Genomic DNA, 20,216 nt, shown 5'->3' on the forward strand with positions numbered 1-20,216 from the left:
TTTTAAATTCCTGCCTAACTTTCTGTATTCTCCCTTCAGAATCTCATCCTTTTCCCTTCCCATGTGGTTGGTTCCAATGTGGACAATGACCTCCTGCTGGTCCCTCTCCCCCGTGAGAACATTCTGCACCCTCTCTGAGACATCCTTGATCCTGGCCCCAGGGAAACAACACACCATTCTGATTTTTCACTGCTGGCCACAGAAACGTCTGTCTAGAGAGGGACACAATTGATCGTTTGGAACCCAATGTACCCCTCATTACATTAGCGCCTCTCTTGATACCAGAAACTTGGCTGTTTGGGCTACATTCTTATGGGACACTGTTGGCGAGAGCCTGTCCTAATCCAACAATCTAATCAAAACCAGAGTTGTTCAGCCACAAGTCAACACAAATATCACCTAAAACACCTCAACACAGGGCTGGTAAGTACTGAGACAGGCCATTAATGTTTGATACAGTCATCTTAGAGACACCAGGAATTTCCAGTCACTGCTATATGTCCACAATCATTGCCAGTTACTGAAAGTTTGTAATGGGTAAAATTTCTGTCTGTAGGCAAGAAAATGTCAAATTCGGGATCTTTTGATTTATCCCTTTCCAATTACTTCGGATCACGTCGTCCCGACAATAACATTCACTGTTCACTCCGTCTCATGTTTTACTCGCACTGTTACTTTAAACAATATCTCAGGCAGGAATTCCAAACCTTGTTCCTGATTCTCTGTTTTTCCAGGTTGGTTTCCCATTTTCCCAACTGTCCTGGGCAGTGTTCCTTGCTTTTGGAGAAGGGATATGAAGTTTCCTTGTGTGGCTTGTGTTGGAAGGAAAGGCAGAGCTAACCCAGATACAATCTGCAGTTGGACTGACTGAGCGCAGGAGCTGGATTTGCTGTTTGTCAAGTGACGTTTTCCATTAGTGTGGGCTCTCAGCAGAGGGAGCTCTCCAACACAGCGAGTTGGACTTTTAACTGAGCTGTTTATCATTTCCAACACCCATTAAATGCTAAACCCAGCTTATTTACTGTTTCTATAAATTTTATTTGAATTCATCGCCTACCCCTCCCTTGAGGACTCTAATTGATGACTGCTTGGATTGGATGGGGTCTATACTTTCTATTGAAAATGTGATGTTAAAGAAATCTGTTAAAGAATCTTGTCTAGCTATCACCATTGTTAACAGCTAACCCGAGAATGCAACTTTAAAAAAAAGGGTTTTGTGATTTACACATGAAAGAAGTGAAACTATCACTGTATTCTAACAGATGAAAGGCTTAACAGACAATCAATTCTTCAATGTATAATTTCAGTTACATCACACTGCAAATTTTTGCTATAAATTCTGTGTTACGATCGAGCCCTCCACAATCACCTGATGAAGGAGCGTCGCTCCGAAAGCTAGTGTGCTTCCAATTAAACCTGTTGGACTATAACCTGGTGTTGTGTGATTTCTAACTTTGTACACCCCAGTCCAACACCGGCATCTCCAAATCATGTCTGTTAAAGGACACTGCTTACAGTGTCTGTTACTGGATTTTGAGAGAAAAGATGCAGTCCATAGCCTCTTTATGGTAACACGACTGAACCTGGCCATTGAGGTTCCCTGCCACAGCCAGAGTGGAGGGCTGCATTGGATTTGGCACCCCTCATGTACATGCCCCCTATTCTGTTGCTGCACTAAAAATAACTTCAGAAGTTTTAGAATTCTCCAGGTAGGATCCTCTATCCATCGATGAAGTAAAGACAAATCAAGATGGACAGATTTGGATTGTGATCAATTGGAGTTGAGGATTACCTGAACCTGGGCCCCAGTTTCCCCTCTCCCCGATGTATTGGTAAAGGTAGAGTGAGGGAAGATCCTAGGCATGGCTTTTTCAAACAGTGATCATTTGTTTCAGCGAATCTGCCTGGAGCTTCCCCAGGATGAGTATGGAGGCTGAGGATATATACAATCAACTGGGAAACCACCAGCTTCCTGCGACAACCGCTATTTACATCAGGGGCAGCTTTGTTGCCAAGTGAGGTCCTTAAATAGGCAGCTAATGCCCACATATTCACCTGGTGGTGGGCAGTGTTTCACCATACAGGGATTGAACATGACAGACAAGGCTCTATGCAATTGCTTGGGGCTGGAGAATAGGACATTCCTTACAGAAAGGCACTCAGTGCCTGACTGAGGTCCCAGTACCAGAAGGAGAGAGCTCACTGACAATGTGTTTTCACCGTCCCACCCATCACTCACCTTCAGCTGGTTCCCCTGGTGACCATGGCTCATTATGCTGGTAGCTGTCACTACTTGCAATCTCTGATTGGCTAGAAGGACTTGGTAGGACAGGATTCCCACCAGCAGGGTCCTTGATCCCAGGAAAGGTTCACACTGGCCTCTTAAATGCCTGATTGGCACAGAATACAGCAGCTGAAAATGTGTTGCTGGAAAAGCGCAGCAGATCAGGCAGCATCCAGGGAACAGGAGAATCGACGTTTCGGGCATAAGCCCTTCTTCAGGCCCTTCTTATGCCTGAAACGTCGTTTCTCCTGTTCCCTGGATGCTGCCTGACCTGCTGTGCTTTTCCAGCAACACATTTTCAGCTCTGATCTCCAGCATCTGCAGACCTCACTTTCCCCTCACAGAATACAGCAGGCCTTCTCTACAAAAGGTGATGGGTTCTCTCCAGCTGACAGGCAAGATCCCTGTCACCCCCAGTAAATTCAACCCAGTTATGGACCGTGTTGAGTGAGGCAGATGGTACCGAGTGAGATAGATAGTACTGGGTAAGGCAGACAATGACGGGTGAGACAGATAGTGTCCAGCAAAGCTGATGACACTGATCATGGGATCTATCAAAATCCCAACAGGCCATCTGACGTTTACGCCTGGTCTCGGTTGTCTGGTGGTGAACTCTCCTGTTGACAGTGTGATGCTGGAAAAGCACATCAGGTCAGGCAGTATCCGAGGAGCAGGAGAATTGACGTTTCGGGCATAGGCCCTTCATCAGGAATCAATCTTTGGTAGGAGGTAGAAATGGGGGTGTGGGATTCACAGACAATGAGGTCGGAGACTGTGGCTGGGAGATCCCCAGAGGTGTTGAGGTTGTGGATGGTCTGGGAGATGATGGTTTGGTGATGGGTGGTGAGGTCATGATCAAGGAAGCAATAGAATTAGGTGTCTGTGAGTTGGCGCCTGGCTTCAGTGGTGTAGAGGTTGGTGCGCCACACTACTGCTGCACCCCCTCTCCCCCACCTTGTCTGTGGGTTTGATGGTGAGGTTGGAGGGAGTGGAGAGCTGCGTGCTGTGAGGGCGGGAGGTTGGAGTGGGTGAGAGGGGTGGATAGTTGAGGCGGTTGATGTCAAGTCAGAGATGAAGAGACCAAGGTGGGTAACAGGCCAGTATGGGGTGCCCAGGTGGATAGAGGCGAGAAAAGGGGTCCTTGGCGAGTGGGCTACAGTCTTGATTGAAAAAGTGGGCCCGAAGGCAGCGGAAGAAATGTTCGAGGTCATAACGCGTGTCGAACTCATTAATCTGGGACTGTAGAGGGATGAAGGTGAAGCCTTTGCTGAGAACTAAACGTTCGTCCTCAGTGAGGGGGAGGTCTGGGGGAATAGTAAACACACAGCCGGGCTGGGAGCTAGGACCTGGGGGTGATCTCCCCTAACCTGACAACATCCTACCTGAGCTGCTCTTCACCTTGTCCTCGCTGAGCTCAGTGATGGTTCCCATGGGAACTTGTTTCCTCAGTCTTGATGAGCTTGAAGTGAAGCTGCCAGTAGTTTTTGTCAATAAATCATCACTGCTTTTACTCTTCACCTGAGAGAAAAGATTGTAAAGTAACAACAGAATGGAGACAATCACATTGCTCGCTGGGATAGTCTGTTACAATAAAAATATCATACCACCTTGTGTGAGCCATCACAAATAGAAATCCATCATAGTTTCACAAATGTAGGAACAGGAGGAGGCCATTAAACAAGATCAGTATTTAACTGAATATAGTCAATCTATAACTTTGCTCCTTTACCTTCCCTTGTTCCATTTTGGCAATTCTAGTCTTGAAATTTTAGATCAAACAACCATAGACTATAGGAGCAGAATTAGGCCATTCAGCCCATCGAGTATGCTCCACCTTTCAATCATGGCTGATACGTTTCTCAATCCCATTCTCCTGCCTTCTTCCCGTTACATTTGATTCCCTTAATAATCAAGAAGCAACCTATATAAAAACATTAATTTATCTTCACAGATGCTGCCAGACCTGCTGAGCTTTTCCAGCAACTTCAGTTTTTGTTTAAAAACCTATTTATCTATCTATCTTAAAGACACTCAATAACTTGGCTTCCACAGCCTTCTGTGACAGTGCATTCCACTTAATCAGCACCGTCTGGCTGAAACGGTTCCTCCTCATCTCATTTCTCAAATCTCATCCCTTCTCTGTGAGGGTCTGTCCTTGGATCCTAGTCTCTCTGACCAGTGAAAACATCTTCTCCACACACACTCTATCCAGGCTTCTTGGTATTCTTTAAGTTTCTATGAGCTTCCCCCCTCATCCTTCTAAACTCCACTGAGTCCAGACTCAGAAGCCTCAGCTGTTCCTCATGTGACAAGACTTCATTCCTGGGATCATTCTTTTACTCCTCCTCAGGATCCCCTCAACACCATCAAATTAGTTTTTAGATACAGAGCCCAAAACCGCTCACAATATTCCAAATGCGGTCTGACCAGAGCCTTATACAGCTTCAGCAGTACATTTCTACTCCTATACTCTAGCGCTCTTGAAATGAATGCTAACATTGCGTTTGCCATCCTAACTGCCAACTGAATCTGCATATTAACTTAAAGAGAATCTCCCAAGTTCCTTTGTGTTTCAGATTTCTGAACTTTCTCCCTATTTAGAAAATTGTCTGGACCTCTGTTCTTCCTACAAAAGTGCATAACATCAGACTTTCCCACACTCTATTTCATTTACCACTTCTTTGCCCACTTTCCTTGTCTGTCCAGGTCCTTCTACAATAAGACCTACCACTCCACCCATCTGTGGGTCACCTGCAAACCCAACAACATCGCCCTCAGCATCTTTGTCTGGATTGTTAATGTATAACATGAATAGTTGTGCTCCCAATACGAACCGCTGCACAATTCCACTAGTCACTAATTGCCATCCTGGAAAGGTCTCCTTTATCCCTACTCTTTGTCTTCTGCCAGTCAACCAATGCTCTATCTAAGCTAGTGTCTTGCTGCTACCACCATAGGTTCTATTCTTATTTAGCAACCTCCTGTCCAGCACCTGGTCAAAGGCTATCTGGAAATCCAAACAGATCGTATCCACTGGTCCTGCCTCATCTAATTTCCTTGTTACCCTCTCAGAGAATTCTAACAGATTTGTCAAACATGACCTCCCCTTATTGAAGCCATGCTGTCTCAACCTATTTTCCCATGCACATCCAAATACTCTGCCATTTCATCATTAGTAATGGACTCAAACTTTTTACCAATGACCAAGGTCAGGCTAATTGGCTTCTGCCTCCCTCCCTTCTTAAATAGGGAGTTACATTAGGCACTTTCCAATCCTCTGGAACCCTCCCAGACTCCAGTGATTTCTGAAAGATCATCACTAATGCCTCTACTAATTAAGGAATTAAGGGAAACGGGGAGAGTGCGGGTAAGTAGCATTGAAGCGCCCATCAGCCATGATTGAATGATAGAGTGGACTCAATGGGCCAAACAGCCTTACTTCCACTCCTATGTCTTATAGTCTACAATCTCCTCAGCCATCTCCTTCAGAGCTCTGGGGTATATTCCACTTGAACCAGGTGATTTACTCATCTTCAGACCCCAGCACTTTCTCCTTAATGATGGCCATTACCTTCACCTCTGCCCCCTGACACGCTTGAAGTTTGGGTATGCTGCTGGTGTTTTCCACTGTAAAAACTGATGCAACCTAACTATTCAGTTCCTCTGCCATTTCCTTGCTCCCCATTACTACTTCTTCAGCCTCATTTTCCAGCAGTCCGCTCTTGCCTCTCTCTCATTTTCTAGATATCTAAATAAACCTCTTGCCATCTTCTTTATATTACTAGCCAGCTTACTCTCATATTTTATCTTCTTCCTCCTTTTGTTTTTCTTAAATTATCCTCTGCTGGTTTTTAAAGGCTTTCCATTCCTCTGGCTTCCCATTAATCTTTACAACATTTTCAGTTAGCTCCTGGCATCCACAGAATTTTGGGGGAAGAGAGTATCAGATTTCCACCGAAATAAAAGCGAAATGTTCTGAGAGAGCTAGCAGTCACCATCTGGGGCTGAGCAATGATGAGCTGCCATCTCTTAGTGGCCAGCAGTTTTCTCACAACCAGTTCTGAAGAATAGTCATTGGACCTGAAATATTAACTCTGTTTCTCTCTCCAAAGATGTTGCTGAGTTCTGGATGTAAGTTTGCTCACTGAGCTGGAAGGTTTGTCGTCAGACGTCTCGTCACCATACTCGGTAACATCATCAGTGAGCCTCCAGTGAAGCGCTGGTGGAAGATACCACTTGCTATTTATGTGTATAGGTTTCTTTGGGCTGGTGATGTTATATTCTGTTCTTTTTCTCAGAGGATGATAGATGGGGTCAAATAGATGCCTTTATCGATAGAATTCTGGTTGGAAGGCCATGCTTCTAGGAATTCTCGTGTAAGTCTCTGTTTGGCTTGTCCTAAGATGGATGTGTTGTCCCAGTCAAAGTGGCATCCTTCCTCATCTGTATGTAAGGATATTAGTGACAGTGAGTCATGTCTTTTTGTGGCTAGTTGATGTCCATGTATCCTGGTGGCTAGTTTTCTGCTTGTTTGTCCAATGTAGTGTTTATTACAGTTCTTGCAAGATTTTTGTAAATGACATTAGTTTTGCTTGTTGTTTGTATAGGGTATTTTAAGTTCATGAGACACTGTTTAAGTGTGTTGGTGGGTTTGTGGGCTACCATGATGTCAAAAGCTCTGAGTAGATTAGATTAGATTAGATTAGATTACTTACAGTGTGGAAACAGGCCCTTCGGCCCAATAAGTCCACACCGCCCCGCCAAAGCGACACGGTGGCCCAGTGGTTAGCACTGCTGCCTCACAGCGCCTGTAGACCCGGGTTCAATTCCCGACTCAGGCGACTGACTGTGTGGAGTTTGCACATTCTCCCCGTGTCTGCGTGGGTTTCCTCCGGGTGCTCCGGTTACCTCCCACAGTCCAAAGATGTGCGGGTCAGGTGAATTGGCCATGCTAAATTGCCCGTAGTGTTAGGTTAAAGGGGTAAATGTAGGGGTATGGGTGGGTTGCGCTTCGGCAGGTCGGTGTGGACTTGTTGGGCCGAAGGGCCTGTTTCCACACTGTAAGTAATCTAATCTAATCTAAAGCGCAACCCACCCATACCCCTACATTTACCCCTTACCTAACACTAGGGGCAATTTAGCATGGCCAATTCACCTGACCTGCACATCTTGGGACTGTGGGAGGAAACCGGAGCACTCAGAGTAAACCCACGCAGACACGGGGAGAACGTGCAAACTCCACACAGTCAGTCGCCTGAGGTGGGAATTGAACCCGGGTCTCTGGCGCTGTGAGGCAGCAGTGCTAACCACTGTGCCACCGTGCCGCCCACGGAAGTCTGGAAGTCATTTCAGAGATGTACGGTAAAGAGGCTAGGGTTTCTGGGTGCATCTTGTCTGCTTGTTTGGGTTTCTTGCTGAGAAATCAGGGGATTGTGTTTATTGGGTACTCGTACTGTATAGGTATTTCTCTTCTGCTCTTCATAGTTCCTCGGTGCTGCAGTGTGTGGTGGCTCGTTGAAAGAATGTCCTACTTTGACTGGGACAACACATCCATCCTAGGACAAACCAAACAGAGACGCACACGAGAATTCCTTGAAGTGTGGCATTCCAACCAGAATTCTATCAATAAACACATCTATTTGACCCCATCTATCATCCTCTGAGAAAAAGAGCCAGAAATGACATCACCAACCCAAGGAAACCTAAACACATAAATAGCAAGCAGGCCTTACCACCAGCACTTCATCCAGAGGCTCACTGATGATGTTACCGAGTATGGTGACAAAATGTCTGACAACAAACCTTCCAGCTCAGTGAGCAAACTCACATCCAGAACCTCAATCTGAGCTACAAACCTTCTCAAAGACTGATGCTGCTGAGTTTCTGTGACACTTTCTTTTTTAATCATTTTAGATCACCCATAACTTCAGTATTTTATTTGTTTTCTTCAAGCCACCCAGTCCCGTTATGTGAAGAAATGCTTCCGGAATGCTTGGTTCTAATTTGAAAGTTCTGCCCCCTTGTTCTGGGCTCCCTGCCCCTTGCCAGAGGAAATAGCTTCTCTTTATCGACTTCTTTAATCATTTTAAACACCTCAATTAGCTCACCCTTTAATCTTCTAAAGCCAAGGGAATACAAACTGGCACTATTCAACCTGCCCTCATAATTTAACTGTTGTAGCCCCACTATCATCTGACGATTTTGCAGCTTGTTTCTCCCCCCCCCCCCCACCCCTGAGATATTCACTGCCTGATAGGGGGCAGAGTTACTCCACATGGAGAATGAGCAGGTTTCCAGCTCAGTGTACTCCAACCCCTTGAGAGAAAGACAACATTCCATTTGCCTTTTGATTCCTGTTGCTATCCATGAGCTAGATTTGAATGATCTGCAGACATGTACACTCCGACACTCTATTCCAGTTGAATATTCTCGAATGCAGAGCAGCTAACCTCATGTTTCACGTATCAAACATCAGCAATAGACTTGACCATTTGCCAGATCATTGTTTATCGAGACGCCTGTTTCCACAAACACAAATTCATTTCCAGACTATAAACAGAAAATGCTGTAAACTCGCAAACTGTTAATAAGCATCTGCAACAGGAAGGCCCATTAATGTTTAACATCACATTCTGGGTGAAACATGAATCGGAGCACAGCCAGAGACAAGGAATACTCAGTCCCACGTGTGACCATCAGTAAACCTCATGTATTACAGATTACTGTACATGCTTACTGACACACAATAGCTCTTCTTGGCATGTTGTGGTTCTCCCCAAAGTCTCTCTCTGTTACCTAGACCCATTTTTTGGCACACCACATTTCTCTCTGTTAGCTCTCTCTGCCTCACAGTTACTCTCAGGAGTGTGGTGCTGGTAAGGCACAGCAGGTCCGGCAACATCCGAGGAGCAGGAGAGTTGACATTTCGGGTGAAAGCCCTTCATCAGGAATGAGGCTGTGAGCTGAGGGGGTGGTGAGATACATGAGAGGGGGTTGGGCAGGGGGGATGTTAGCTGAGAGTACAATAGGTAGATAGAGATGGGAGTGAAGGTGATAGCTCAGAGGGGAGGATGGAGCTCAGAGGAGAGGGGAGGTGGGAAGGAAGATGGATACATAGGACAGGTCATGAGGGTGGTACTGAGTTGGAAGGTTGGATCTAGGATAAGGTGGGGGAGGGAAAATGAGGAAACTGGTGAAATCCACATTGATGCCACGGGGTCGGAGAGTCCCGAGGCAGAAGATGAGGTGCTCTTACTCCAAGTGTCAGGTGGTTAGGGAGTGGCAATGGAGGAGGCCCAGGACCTGCATGTCCTCAGCAGAGTGGGAGGCAGAGTTGAAGTGTTCGAGCACGGGGCGGTAGGGTTGATTGGTGCGGGTGTCCCAGAGATGTCTTCTGAAGTGCTGTGCGAGTAGACATCCTGTCTCCCCAATGTAGAGGAGACCGCATCGGGAGCAATGGATACAGTAAATGACATGTGGAAGTGCAGGTGAAACTTTGATGGATGTGGAAGGCTCCTTTAGGGCCTTGGATGGAGGTGAGGGAGGAGGTGTGGGCGCAGGTTTTGCAATTCTTGCAGTGGCAGGGGAAGGTGCCGGGAGGAAAGGGTGAGTTAGTGGGGGGCGTGGACCTGGCGAGGTAGTCGCAGAGGGAACGATCTTTACAGAAAGCGGATAGGGATGGGGAGGGAGATACATCTTTGGTGGTGGGGTCTGCACCTTTGCATTGTTTCCACATCTTTCCTATAATGGGGCAACCAGAACTGTACATAACATTCCAAGTGCAGCTGCACTAGCGTTTTATATGGTTGCAGCATGACATTACGGCTCCAGAACTCAATCCCTCTACCAATAAAACCTAACACACCGTGTGCCTTCTTAACAGCACTATCCACCAGGGTGGCAACTTTCAGGGATCTATGTACTTGAACTCCAAGATCCCTCTGCACATCCACACTACCAAGAATGTTTCCATTGACCCAGTACTCTGCCTTCCTGTTATTCTTCCCAAAGTGGATCACCTCACATTTAGCTGCATTGAACTCCATTTGCCACCTCTCAGCACAATTCAACAGTTTAACCAAGTCCCCTGCAACCTGCAACATTCTTCCACACTGTCCACCGCTCCACCGACTTTAGTGTCATCTGCAAACTTACTAATTCATCCACCTATGCCTGCATCATTTATAAAAATGACAAACAGCAGTGGTCCCAAAATAGATCCTTATGGCACACCACTAGTAACCGGACTCCAGGCTGAATATTTTCCATCAACCACCACTCTGCCTTCTTACAGAAAGCCAGTTTCTAATCCAAACTGCTAAATCACCCTCAATCCCATGCCTCTGTATTTTCTCCAACAGCCTACCATGTGGAACCTTATCAAAGGCTTTACTGAAGTCCATGTACACCACGTCAACTGCCCTACCCTCATCCACATGCTTGGTCACCTTCTCAAAAAACTCAATGAGGTTTGTGAGACACGACCTGTTCTTGATGAAACCATGTTGACTATCTGAAATCAAATTGTTGCTTGCAATATGATTATAAATCTTATCTCTTATAATCCTTTCCAAAACCTTTCCTACAATATAAGTAAGGCTAAGGTCTATAATTACCTGGGTCATCTCTACTGCCCTTCTTGAACAAGGGCACAACATTTGCAATCCTCCAGTCCTCAGGTACTAAACCTGTAGACAATGATGACTCAAATATCAAAGCCAAAGGATCCACAATCTCTTCCCTAGTGTCCCAGAGAATCCTCGGATAAATCCCATCCGGCCCAGGGGACTTGTCTACTTTCCCATCGTTCTAGAATTGATAATACCTCTTCGTAACTAACCTCGTTCCTTTCTAGTCCCTGCTGGATGGGTTAAAACCTTGTGTAACACTGAAGCCCACTTCATTACAATTCTGACTTTTGATTGAGGACTGGGTTTATACAGTTTAAGCTCAAGGAAGAATACCTCATCTTCTGCCTCGGGACCCTCCAGCCCCAGGGCATCAATGTGGATTTCACCAGTTTCCTCGTTTCCCCTCCCCCCACCTTATCCCAGTTCCAACCTTCCAACTCGGCACCGCCCTCATGACCTGTCCTACCTGTCCATCTTCCATCTGACCTACCCGCTCCAGCCTCCCCTCTGAGCTATCACCATTACCCCACCTCCATCTACCTATCGCACTCTCAGCTACCTTCCCCCCAGCCCCAGCCCCAGCTTCAACCCCAGACCCCTTCTATTTATCTCACCACCCCCTCAGCTCACAGCCTCATTCCTGATGAAGGGCTTTTACCCGAAATGTCGATTCTCCTGCAGCTCAGACCTGCTGTGCTTTTCCAGCATCACACTCTCGACTCTGATCTCCAGAATCTGCAGTCCTCACTTTCACCTCACAGTTACTCTGTCTGGTGCACTGCATCATTCCCTGGCACCCGCTGCCCTCTCTCCTTTCTGCACTGCACAACAGTGGGGAGAAAGGAGGCAATAGGTGGAATGAATGGTTCTTCTAGCTGAGATGGGAATGTATTACAACTGAAGTTGGGATGTCAGACTTTGGGAGAAAGCCCTTTTCCCAGTTGCAGCTTTGCCAGTGCCATCCCACAGCAGCAAGCTGTGTCATACCTTGGTGAGCTGGGAGTTGGTGGGCAATGAGGACTGGGGTCTTGAGGACTTTGTTCCAGGTGTTGTGAGGCTGGAAGCTCGTGGCCGCTCCGTGTTCTGGTTGCGCTGCTTGCTCACTGGAGCTATGGGCTTATTCACTGCACCCTTCATTTCTGATCCCCAGAGTACACTCGACTGAAATAGAACACACAATAGACCCATGAGTTAGAGCAGACTGAGAAACCACAAGATCTCTGATTTATACCCGAGCTCACACCAAGACTTACATTGGCTCCTGGTCTGACTATATCTTGATTTTAAATTTCTCATCTTGTATTCAAATTCGGATATTCAAATACAAGGCTGGAATAGGAGAGAGCATGTGGCAGTGAGACTGGCAGAGCATGAATGTTGATTCAGTACCAAAGACAGAGTGAGTATGAAGTAGCAGAAAGAAGAGTATTGCAGAGCAGGGAACATTGACCTATTTACAGCAGGTTAGCACTTCCTCCACATCATGGAGACTGCACTGACATGGGCGTGACCTCAGACTATTCTGCCTGGGTTTGGTGAGATGGCTTTATCTACCAGTCGTCTAGGAAGAGGATGCTCCTCCTCTGAACCACCCCCTCCATCAGGATCTCCTCAGGTTCCTATTAGAGAATTGTGGCATCATCTTGACCTTCTCTGACAAGTTCAAACTCCATTCTTGAGTGAGCTTCAGAATGCAAGTGCTCATCGGGCTCAATTTTGGGCATTTAAAGATTGGCTGCATGTCAGGGATGCTGGTGTTTTGATGGATATCTGGCGAGTGGCAAGTTGCTCTGAGAATAAGACATAGTAAAGTGAGGATAGAATTGGATGTGAAAGGTTATAGTTTGATGTCTTTGCACTCAGCGTTTTCATACAGTTAGAAAGACAGTCTTGTTATGGACCAGACCAGACCAGACCTTCCAAAGCATATTATGGAGATTACCTCGACCCTAAATTTTATATTTTTGTTAAAAGGTGAATGTAAGATGTTGTGTTCTAGATATGATTTGATTGGTCCACCACTAAGCTTTAACCAAAATGCACTTTTTTCTTAAAACACAGTCAAAATACAATGAAAGGAATAACTGGAATAGGAGTAATAACCTTACAATACATGATGTATTATTCAAACACTAATCATCAACTGTTTCAATTATAGGCATCATCCCACAAACACACTCTTAACAAAGACAATTCAGTAACACTGTTACACAGTTATTATTTGGAGATGCTGGTGTTGGACTGGGGTGTACAAAGTTAAAAATCACACAACACCAGGTTATAATCCAACAGGTTTAATTGGAAGCACACTACCTTTCGGAGCGACGCTCCTTCTCCAGGTGGTTGCGGAGGACACAATTGTAAGGCAAAGAATTTATAGCAAAAATTTACAGTGTGATGTAACTGAAACTATACATTGAAAAATACCTTGATTGTCTGTTGAGTCTTTCATCTGTTCAAATACCATGATAATTTCACTTCTTTCATGTGTAAATCACAAAACCTTTTTTTGAGTTACATTGTACTTTGCTCAAAAACTGCACGAATTCATGTAAAACTCTGTTATCTCACTTTTTAGATTAGAATCAATCTAAACATCATGGTATAGACAGAGAACACAGGGGGCTAACACCTTCAACATATTGTCTAGCTCAGTGTTTCTCAACCTTTCCATATTCCATGCCCCCTTCTTATCCATGAAATCATGCAACGCCCCCAAATCACCAAAGTCTGTTTTTGCACATATAACTGCAATACACTGCAGTGCTGAAAATGGAAAACTTTTGTGAAATATGTTTTATATACAACAAAAAATAAATGTTATCATTTATTACTGTTCTCACTGTCCACCTACTTTTGGCTCACTCTGTATAAAATTTAGTCTGTGATAGCAAAATAGTCAGTGCGATCCTTGTGGTTCATGTTGTCTTGCTAAATCATATACATCTGGTTCAAGTTTTGTTAAAAGCAATCTCAGGTCACCACGCTGAACAATATCCATGCGATTGCGGGTCTTATTTTATAATTAGCTTCGCTAGAGAGCAGCGCGAGCTGGGCGGAAGTGAGGTTGGAGCGCAGAGCTGGTCGGGAAGGTAAGTGATTGATATTTGAGTGGGTGTGTTCTATACCCCAGGCCCTACATAGTAGGGCCTCCCTCCCATCCTCCTCCTCTAACCTAACTTTAAAGTTCACAGGTAAGCTACTCAGTGTTCTTGCTTTGGTGACGAAGTGTAGAGTAATGGCAGCGCAGGCAGTGGAATGTTCCTCCTGCAGGATGTTTGAGGTAGGGGTGACCACCGATACTCCTGCCGACTTCATCTGCAGGAAATGCAGTCAGATTCTGCTCCTCACAGAACGAGTTAGGGAACTGGAACTGGAGTTGGATGAACTGACAATTATTCGAGAGGCTGAGAAGGTGATAGATAGAAGCTACAGGGACATAGTTACGCCAGAGAACAGAGGTAGCTGGGTAACAGTTAGAGGTGGGAAGGGAGGAAGCAGGCAGTGCAGGGATCCCCTGTAGTCTTTCCCCTGAACAATAGGTATACAGCTTTGGATACTGGTGGGGGGGGGGGGCAGCCTAGCAGGGGTAAGCTGCAGTGACCGGGTCTGTGGCGTGAGGTCTGGCTCTGAGACTCAGAAGGGAAAGGGGGTGAGGAGGAGAGCGCTAGTTATAGGAGACTCTCTAGTTAGAGGGACGGACAGGCGATTCTGTGGGCATGGGCGAGACTCTCGGGTGGTTTGTTGCCTCCCGGGTGCCAGGGTCCGAGACGTCTTGGACCGTGTCTTCAGAATCCTTAAGGGGGAGGGTGTGCAGCCAGAAGTCGTGGTGCACGTTGGCACCAACGACATAGGTAGGAAGAGGGGTGGGGAGGTCATTCAAGAGCTCAGGGAGTTAGGCTGGAAGCTGAAAGCTAGGACAGACAGAGTCGTCATCTCTGGGTTGTTGCCGGTGCCACGTGACAGTGAGGCAAGGAATAGGGAGAGAGTGCAGTTGAACACGTGGCTGCAAGGATGGTGTAGGAGGGAGGGCTTCAGATATTTAGATAATTGGACTGCATTCTGGGGAAGGTGGGACCTGTACAAGCAGGACGGGTTGCACCTGAACCAGAAGGGCACCAATAACAGAGTGTTACAAGGGGACATAAATTTAAGGTGAAGGGTGGAAGGTATAAGGGAGATGTCAGGGGTGGGTTCTTTACCCAGAGAGTGGTGGGGGCATGGATTGCGCTGCCTGTGGGAGTGGTAGAGTCAGAATCTTTGGTGACCTTTAAGCAGCAATTGGATAGGTACATGGATAGGTGCTTAAGCTAGGACAAATGTTCGGCACAACATCGTGAGCTGAAGGGCCTGTTCTGTGCTGTATTGTTCTATGTTCTATGTTCTATGTTCTATCCTGGGGGGTAGGTTTGCTAGCTATCTTTGGGAGGGGTTTAAACTAATTTGGCAGGGGGATGGGATACGGACTTGTAGCCCAGCAAGTAAGCTAGCTGTTTGTCAGGATGTCCAAGTGTGTGGGGAGGCTGTGAAGAAGGTAGCACTGACAGGGAATACTTGCGGACACAGAGATGGGTTCAAGTGCGTATACTTCAACGCAAGGAGTATCAGAAATAAGGTGGGTGAACTTAAGGCGTGGATCAGTACTTGGGACTACGATGTTGTGGCTATCACAGAAACGTGGATAGAAGAGGGACAGGAATGGTTGTTGGAGGTTCCTGGTTACAGATGTTTCAGTAAGATTAGGGAGGGTGGTAAAAAAGGAGGGGGGGGGTGGCGTTGCTAATTAGAAATGGTATAATGGCTGCAGAAAGGCAGTTCGAGGGGGATCTACCTTTGGAGGTAGTATGGGCTGAAGTCAGAAATAGGAAAGGTGCAGTCACCTTGTTGGGTGTTTACTATAGGCCCCCCAATAGCAGCAGAGATGTGGAGAAACAGATTGGGAAACAGATTTTGGAAAGGTGCAGAAGCCACAGGGTAGTAGTCATGGGCGATTTCAACTTTCCAAATATTGATAGGAAGCCCTTTAGATCAAGTAGATTGGATGGGGCGGTGTTTGTGCAGTGTGTCCATGAAGCTTTTCTAACTCAGTATGTAGATTGTCCGACCAGAGGGGAGGCCATTTTGGATTTGGTACTCGGTAATGAACCGGGACAAGTGATGGGCTTGTTAGTGGGTGAGCATTTTGGTGATGGTGACCACAATTCTGTGACTTTCACCTTGGTTATGGAGAGAGATAGGTGCGTGCAACAGGGTAGGTTTTACAATTGGGGGAAGGGTAAATACGATGCTGCAAGACAGGATCTGAGGAGCATAAGTTGGGAGCATAGGCTGTCGGGGAAGGATGTGGTGGAAATGTGGAACCTTTTCAAGGAACAGATACGACGTGTCCTTGATATGTATGTACCTATCAGGCAGGAAAGAAATGGTCGTGTGAGGGAGCCTTGGTTGACGAGGGAGGTTGAATGTCTGGTAAAGAGGAAGAAGGAGGCTTACATAAGGTTGAGGAAACAGGGTTCAGACAGAGCAGTGGAGGGATACAGGATAGCCAGAAGGGCCCTGAAGAAAGGGAATAGGAGAGCTAAGAGAGGGCATGAAAAATCTTTGGCGGGTAGGATCAAGGATAACCCCAAGGCATTTTATGCGTATGTGAGAAACAGGAGAATGACGAGAACGAGGGTAGGTCCGATCAAGGACAGTAGTGGGAGACTGTGTATTGAGTCGGAAGAGATAGGAGAGGTCTTGAATGAGTACTTTTCTTCAGTATTTACGAACGAGAGGGACCGTATTGTTGAAGAGGAGAGTGTGAAACGGACTGGTAAGCTAGAGGAGATACATGTTAGGAAGGAAGATGTGTTGGACATTTTGAACAACTTGAAGATAGACAAGTCCCCCGGGCCTGACGGGATATATCCTAGGATTATGTGGGAAGCAAGAGAGGAAATTGCAGTACCGTTGGCATAGATCTTTTCGTCTTCACTGTCAACGGGGGTGGTACCAGGGGACTGGAGAGTGGCGAATGTTGTGCCCCTGTTCAAAAAAGGGAATAGGGATAACCCCGGGAATTACAGGCCAGTTAGTCTTACTTTCGTGGTAGGCAAAGTAATGGAAAGGGTACTGAGGGATAGGATTTATTAGTATCTGGAAAGACACTGCTTGTTTAGGCACAGCCAGCACAGATTTGTGAAGGGTAGGTCTTGCCTTACAAGTCTTATTGAATTCTTTGAGGAGGTGACCAAGCATGTGAATGAGGGTAGAGCAGTGGATGTAGTGTACATGGATTTTAGTAAGGCATTTGATAAGGTTCCCCATGGTAGGCTTATGCGGAAAGTCAGGAGGCATGGGATAGAGGGAAATTTGGCCAATTGGATAGAAAACTGGCTAACCGGTCGAAGTCAGAGAGTGGTGATAGATGGTAAATATTCAGCCTGGAGCCCAGTTACAAGTGGAGTTCCGCAGGGATCATTTCTGGATCCTCTGCTGTTTGTAATTTTTATTAATGACTTGGATGAGGGAGTCGAAGGGTGGGTCAGTAAATTTGCAGATGATACAAAGATTGGTGGAGTTGTGGATAGTGAGGAGGGCTCTTGTCGGCTGCAAAGGGACTTAGATATGATGCAGAGCTGGGCTGAGGAGTGGCAGATGGAGTTCAACCCTGCCAAGTGTGAGGTTGTCCATTTTGGAAAGACAAATAAGAATGCGGAATACAGGGTTAACGGTAGGGTTCTTAGTGAGGTGGAGGAACAGAGGGATCTTGGGGTCTATGTTCATAGATCTTTGAAGGTTGCCACTCAGGTGGATAGAGTTTGTAAGAAGGCCTATGGTGTATAAGCGTTCATTAGCAGAGGGATTGAATTCAAGAGTCGTGAAGTGACGTTGCAGCTGTACAGGACTTTGGTTAGGCCACATTTGGAGTACTGTGTGCAGTTCTGGTCGCCTCACTTTAGGAAAGATGTGGAAGCTTTGGAGAGGGTGCAGAGAAGATTTACCAGGATGTTGCCTGGAATGGAGAGGAAGTCGTACGAGGATAGGTTGAGAGTTCTCGGCCTTTTCTCGTTGGAACGGCGAAGGATGAGGGGTGACTTGATAGAGGTTTATAAGATGATCGGGGAATAGATAGACAGTCAGAAACTTTTTCCCCGGGTACAACAGAGTGTTACAAGGGGACATAAATTTAAGGTGAAGGGTGGAAGGTATAGGGGAGATGTCAGGGATGGGTTCTTTACCCAGAGAGTGGTGGGGGCATGGAATGCGCTGCCTGTGGGAGTGGTAGAGTCAGAATCTTTGGTGACCTTTAAGCAGCAATTGGATAGGTACATGGATAGGTGCTTAAGCTAGGACAAATGTTCGGCACAACATCGTGGGCCGAAGGGCCTGTTCTGTGCTGTATTGTTCTATGTTCTATGTTCTATGTTGTATGATGCCACAAGGCCATCCACATTTGTGGCTCCCATCTTTGAAAAGCAGTGGAAATCATTGGTCGCTGATTGAATTTATTCTTTAATGTTTGAAAATATGCCAAATCATTGTCCTTTTTGTCACTGTGTTTCTTTTCCAAATGTTTAATAAGACGGGAAGGCTTCAAGGCCTCGTTGGAAAAACTTTTTTCACAGAGCAAGCACAGTGGTAACTGCTTATTAGATGGAGATCGAATAAAGCCATATCGCAATTAGTCCATGCTATAGTGCCTGCACTTTTTCTTATTCGATGACGCCATTTTTACACTGTCGCTCGAATACCCTGATGGAATCGTGGGTATTACCTTATCACAATAATTTTAAGACGCTCAGACAAGTGGCAAAATTTGATTGGCTAATTAGCTGTAATGCGCATTCATTCTGCCACCCGGTAGAACAATTCAAAAGCTGTGTTTCGCCTTCCTAGAAGCGACATGAGTTCGGTGATATTGATCTCGGCGGTAGAATCAGTGCCAACTGCGAACGAGTTCAAATGGTTTGCCATTCACAGAGAAGACCATCAATACTAGCGCAGCAACCAATCAGAGCGCACGCCTCCTTGGGTGCAGGGAAATAACAGACTCGTTATGCGACTATCCATCTGCACACAGCAATGTCCTTCAAGGACACAGCAGTCTTCCAAGTGATTGGTAAGCTCTCTACAAAGTCATTCAGTGCCCCCTTGCCGCCCCCTTTGACTTCAACGCCCACCTAAGGAAGGCAAACACCCCTCAGGTGGCACTTCCACCCCCATTGATTAGATTAGATTACTTTAGATTAGATTACTTACAGTGTGGAAACAGGCCCTTCGGCCCAACAAGTCCACACCGACCCGCCGAAGCGTAACCCACCCAGACCCATTCCCCTACATTTACCGCTGCACCTAACACTACGGGCAATTTAGTGTGGCCAATTCACCTAACCGGCACATTTTTGGACTGTGGGAGGAAACCGGAGCACCCAGAGGAAACCCACACAGACACGGGGAGAATGTGCAAACTCCACACAGTCAGTCGCCTGAGGTGGGAATTGAACCCGGGTCTCTGGCACCGTGAGGCAGCAGTGCTAACCACTGATCTAGATAACACCAATAGTTACAGTTAATCTGAGAATGCAACTTTTAAAAACAGGTTTTGTGATTTACAATTAAGGTATTTTTCAATGTATAATTTCAGTTACATCACACTGTAAATTTTTGCTATAAATTCTGTGCCTTACAATTGTGTCCTCCATTATCACCTGGTGAAGGAGCGTCGCTCCGAAAGCTAGTGTGCTTCCAATTAAACCTGTTGGACTATAACCTGGTGTTGTGTGATTTTTAACTTTATACACAGTTATTAATCTCACCTGCTGATTCTCTCCAGCCCAGAAGAAAGAAACATTCTGCCTTTTTTGATTTTTAAGAGGAAGCCTTGCTGTAACTCTAGCAGGAGAGAACTCAAGCTTTTAGCTTTAGCAGCCAACAAAAACATTCAACCAACTGAAAGCAAAACTCAAAGCTATCCTGGGTGTGTGGGAGCCTTGTCCCCAAACACTCATGATTCTTTAAAAACAAATACCCAGAGGGAACTCAAAGCTGTTTACCAACTGCCTGTTTGAAGGAGACATTTCATCACCACTGTGACAACACCTATCTGCAAGAGAAACATAGAGTCACAGAGAATTGCCCATAGTGTTAGGTACATCGGTCAGAGGGAAATCGGTCTGGGTGGGTTACTCTTCAGAGGGTCGGTATGGACTTGTTGGGCCGAAGGGCCTGTTTCCACACTGTAGGTAATCTAATCTAATCACATGTACAGCATGGAACAGGTCCTTCGGTCCAACTTGTCCCTGCTGACCAGATCTCCC

The 20,216-nt window shown here is 46.1% G+C and overlaps 1 protein-coding gene and 1 long non-coding RNA gene across 3 annotated transcripts in view; one reads left to right on the top strand and one right to left on the bottom strand.

The window, feature by feature from the left end:
• LOC148141837 (uncharacterized) overlaps window positions 1-921 on the top strand; it is a 198,623-nt gene extending 197,702 nt beyond the window's left edge. The window contains exon 4 of the long non-coding RNA XR_015752310.1: window positions 735-921. This is a non-coding gene — a long non-coding RNA (uncharacterized LOC148141837). The remainder of the gene's footprint in view (window positions 1-734) is intronic.
• Window positions 1-20,216, bottom strand: part of LOC122563846 (cytospin-B-like) — an 81,811-nt gene that overhangs the window by 42,426 nt on the left and 19,169 nt on the right. The window contains exons 3-4 of one of the 2 annotated variants that reach the window (XM_087977114.1): window positions 11,902-12,075; window positions 3,667-3,802 (exon numbers count right to left, since the gene is read on the bottom strand). In XM_087977114.1, coding sequence (XP_087833240.1) covers window positions 3,667-3,802; window positions 11,902-12,051 — 286 coding nt within the window. In that variant the 5' untranslated portion in view covers window positions 12,052-12,075. Of the gene's footprint in view, window positions 1-707; window positions 985-3,666; window positions 3,803-11,901; window positions 12,076-20,216 lie in introns of those variants that run through there. The other variant, XM_087977115.1, reaches the window with a different exon arrangement.

This window comes from Chiloscyllium plagiosum, unplaced genomic scaffold (genome assembly GCF_037043375.1).
Source record: "Chiloscyllium plagiosum isolate Xiang-an unplaced genomic scaffold, Cpla_swu_hap1 HiC_scaffold_31, whole genome shotgun sequence".
Taxonomy (NCBI): Eukaryota; Metazoa; Chordata; class Chondrichthyes; order Orectolobiformes; family Hemiscylliidae; genus Chiloscyllium; species Chiloscyllium plagiosum.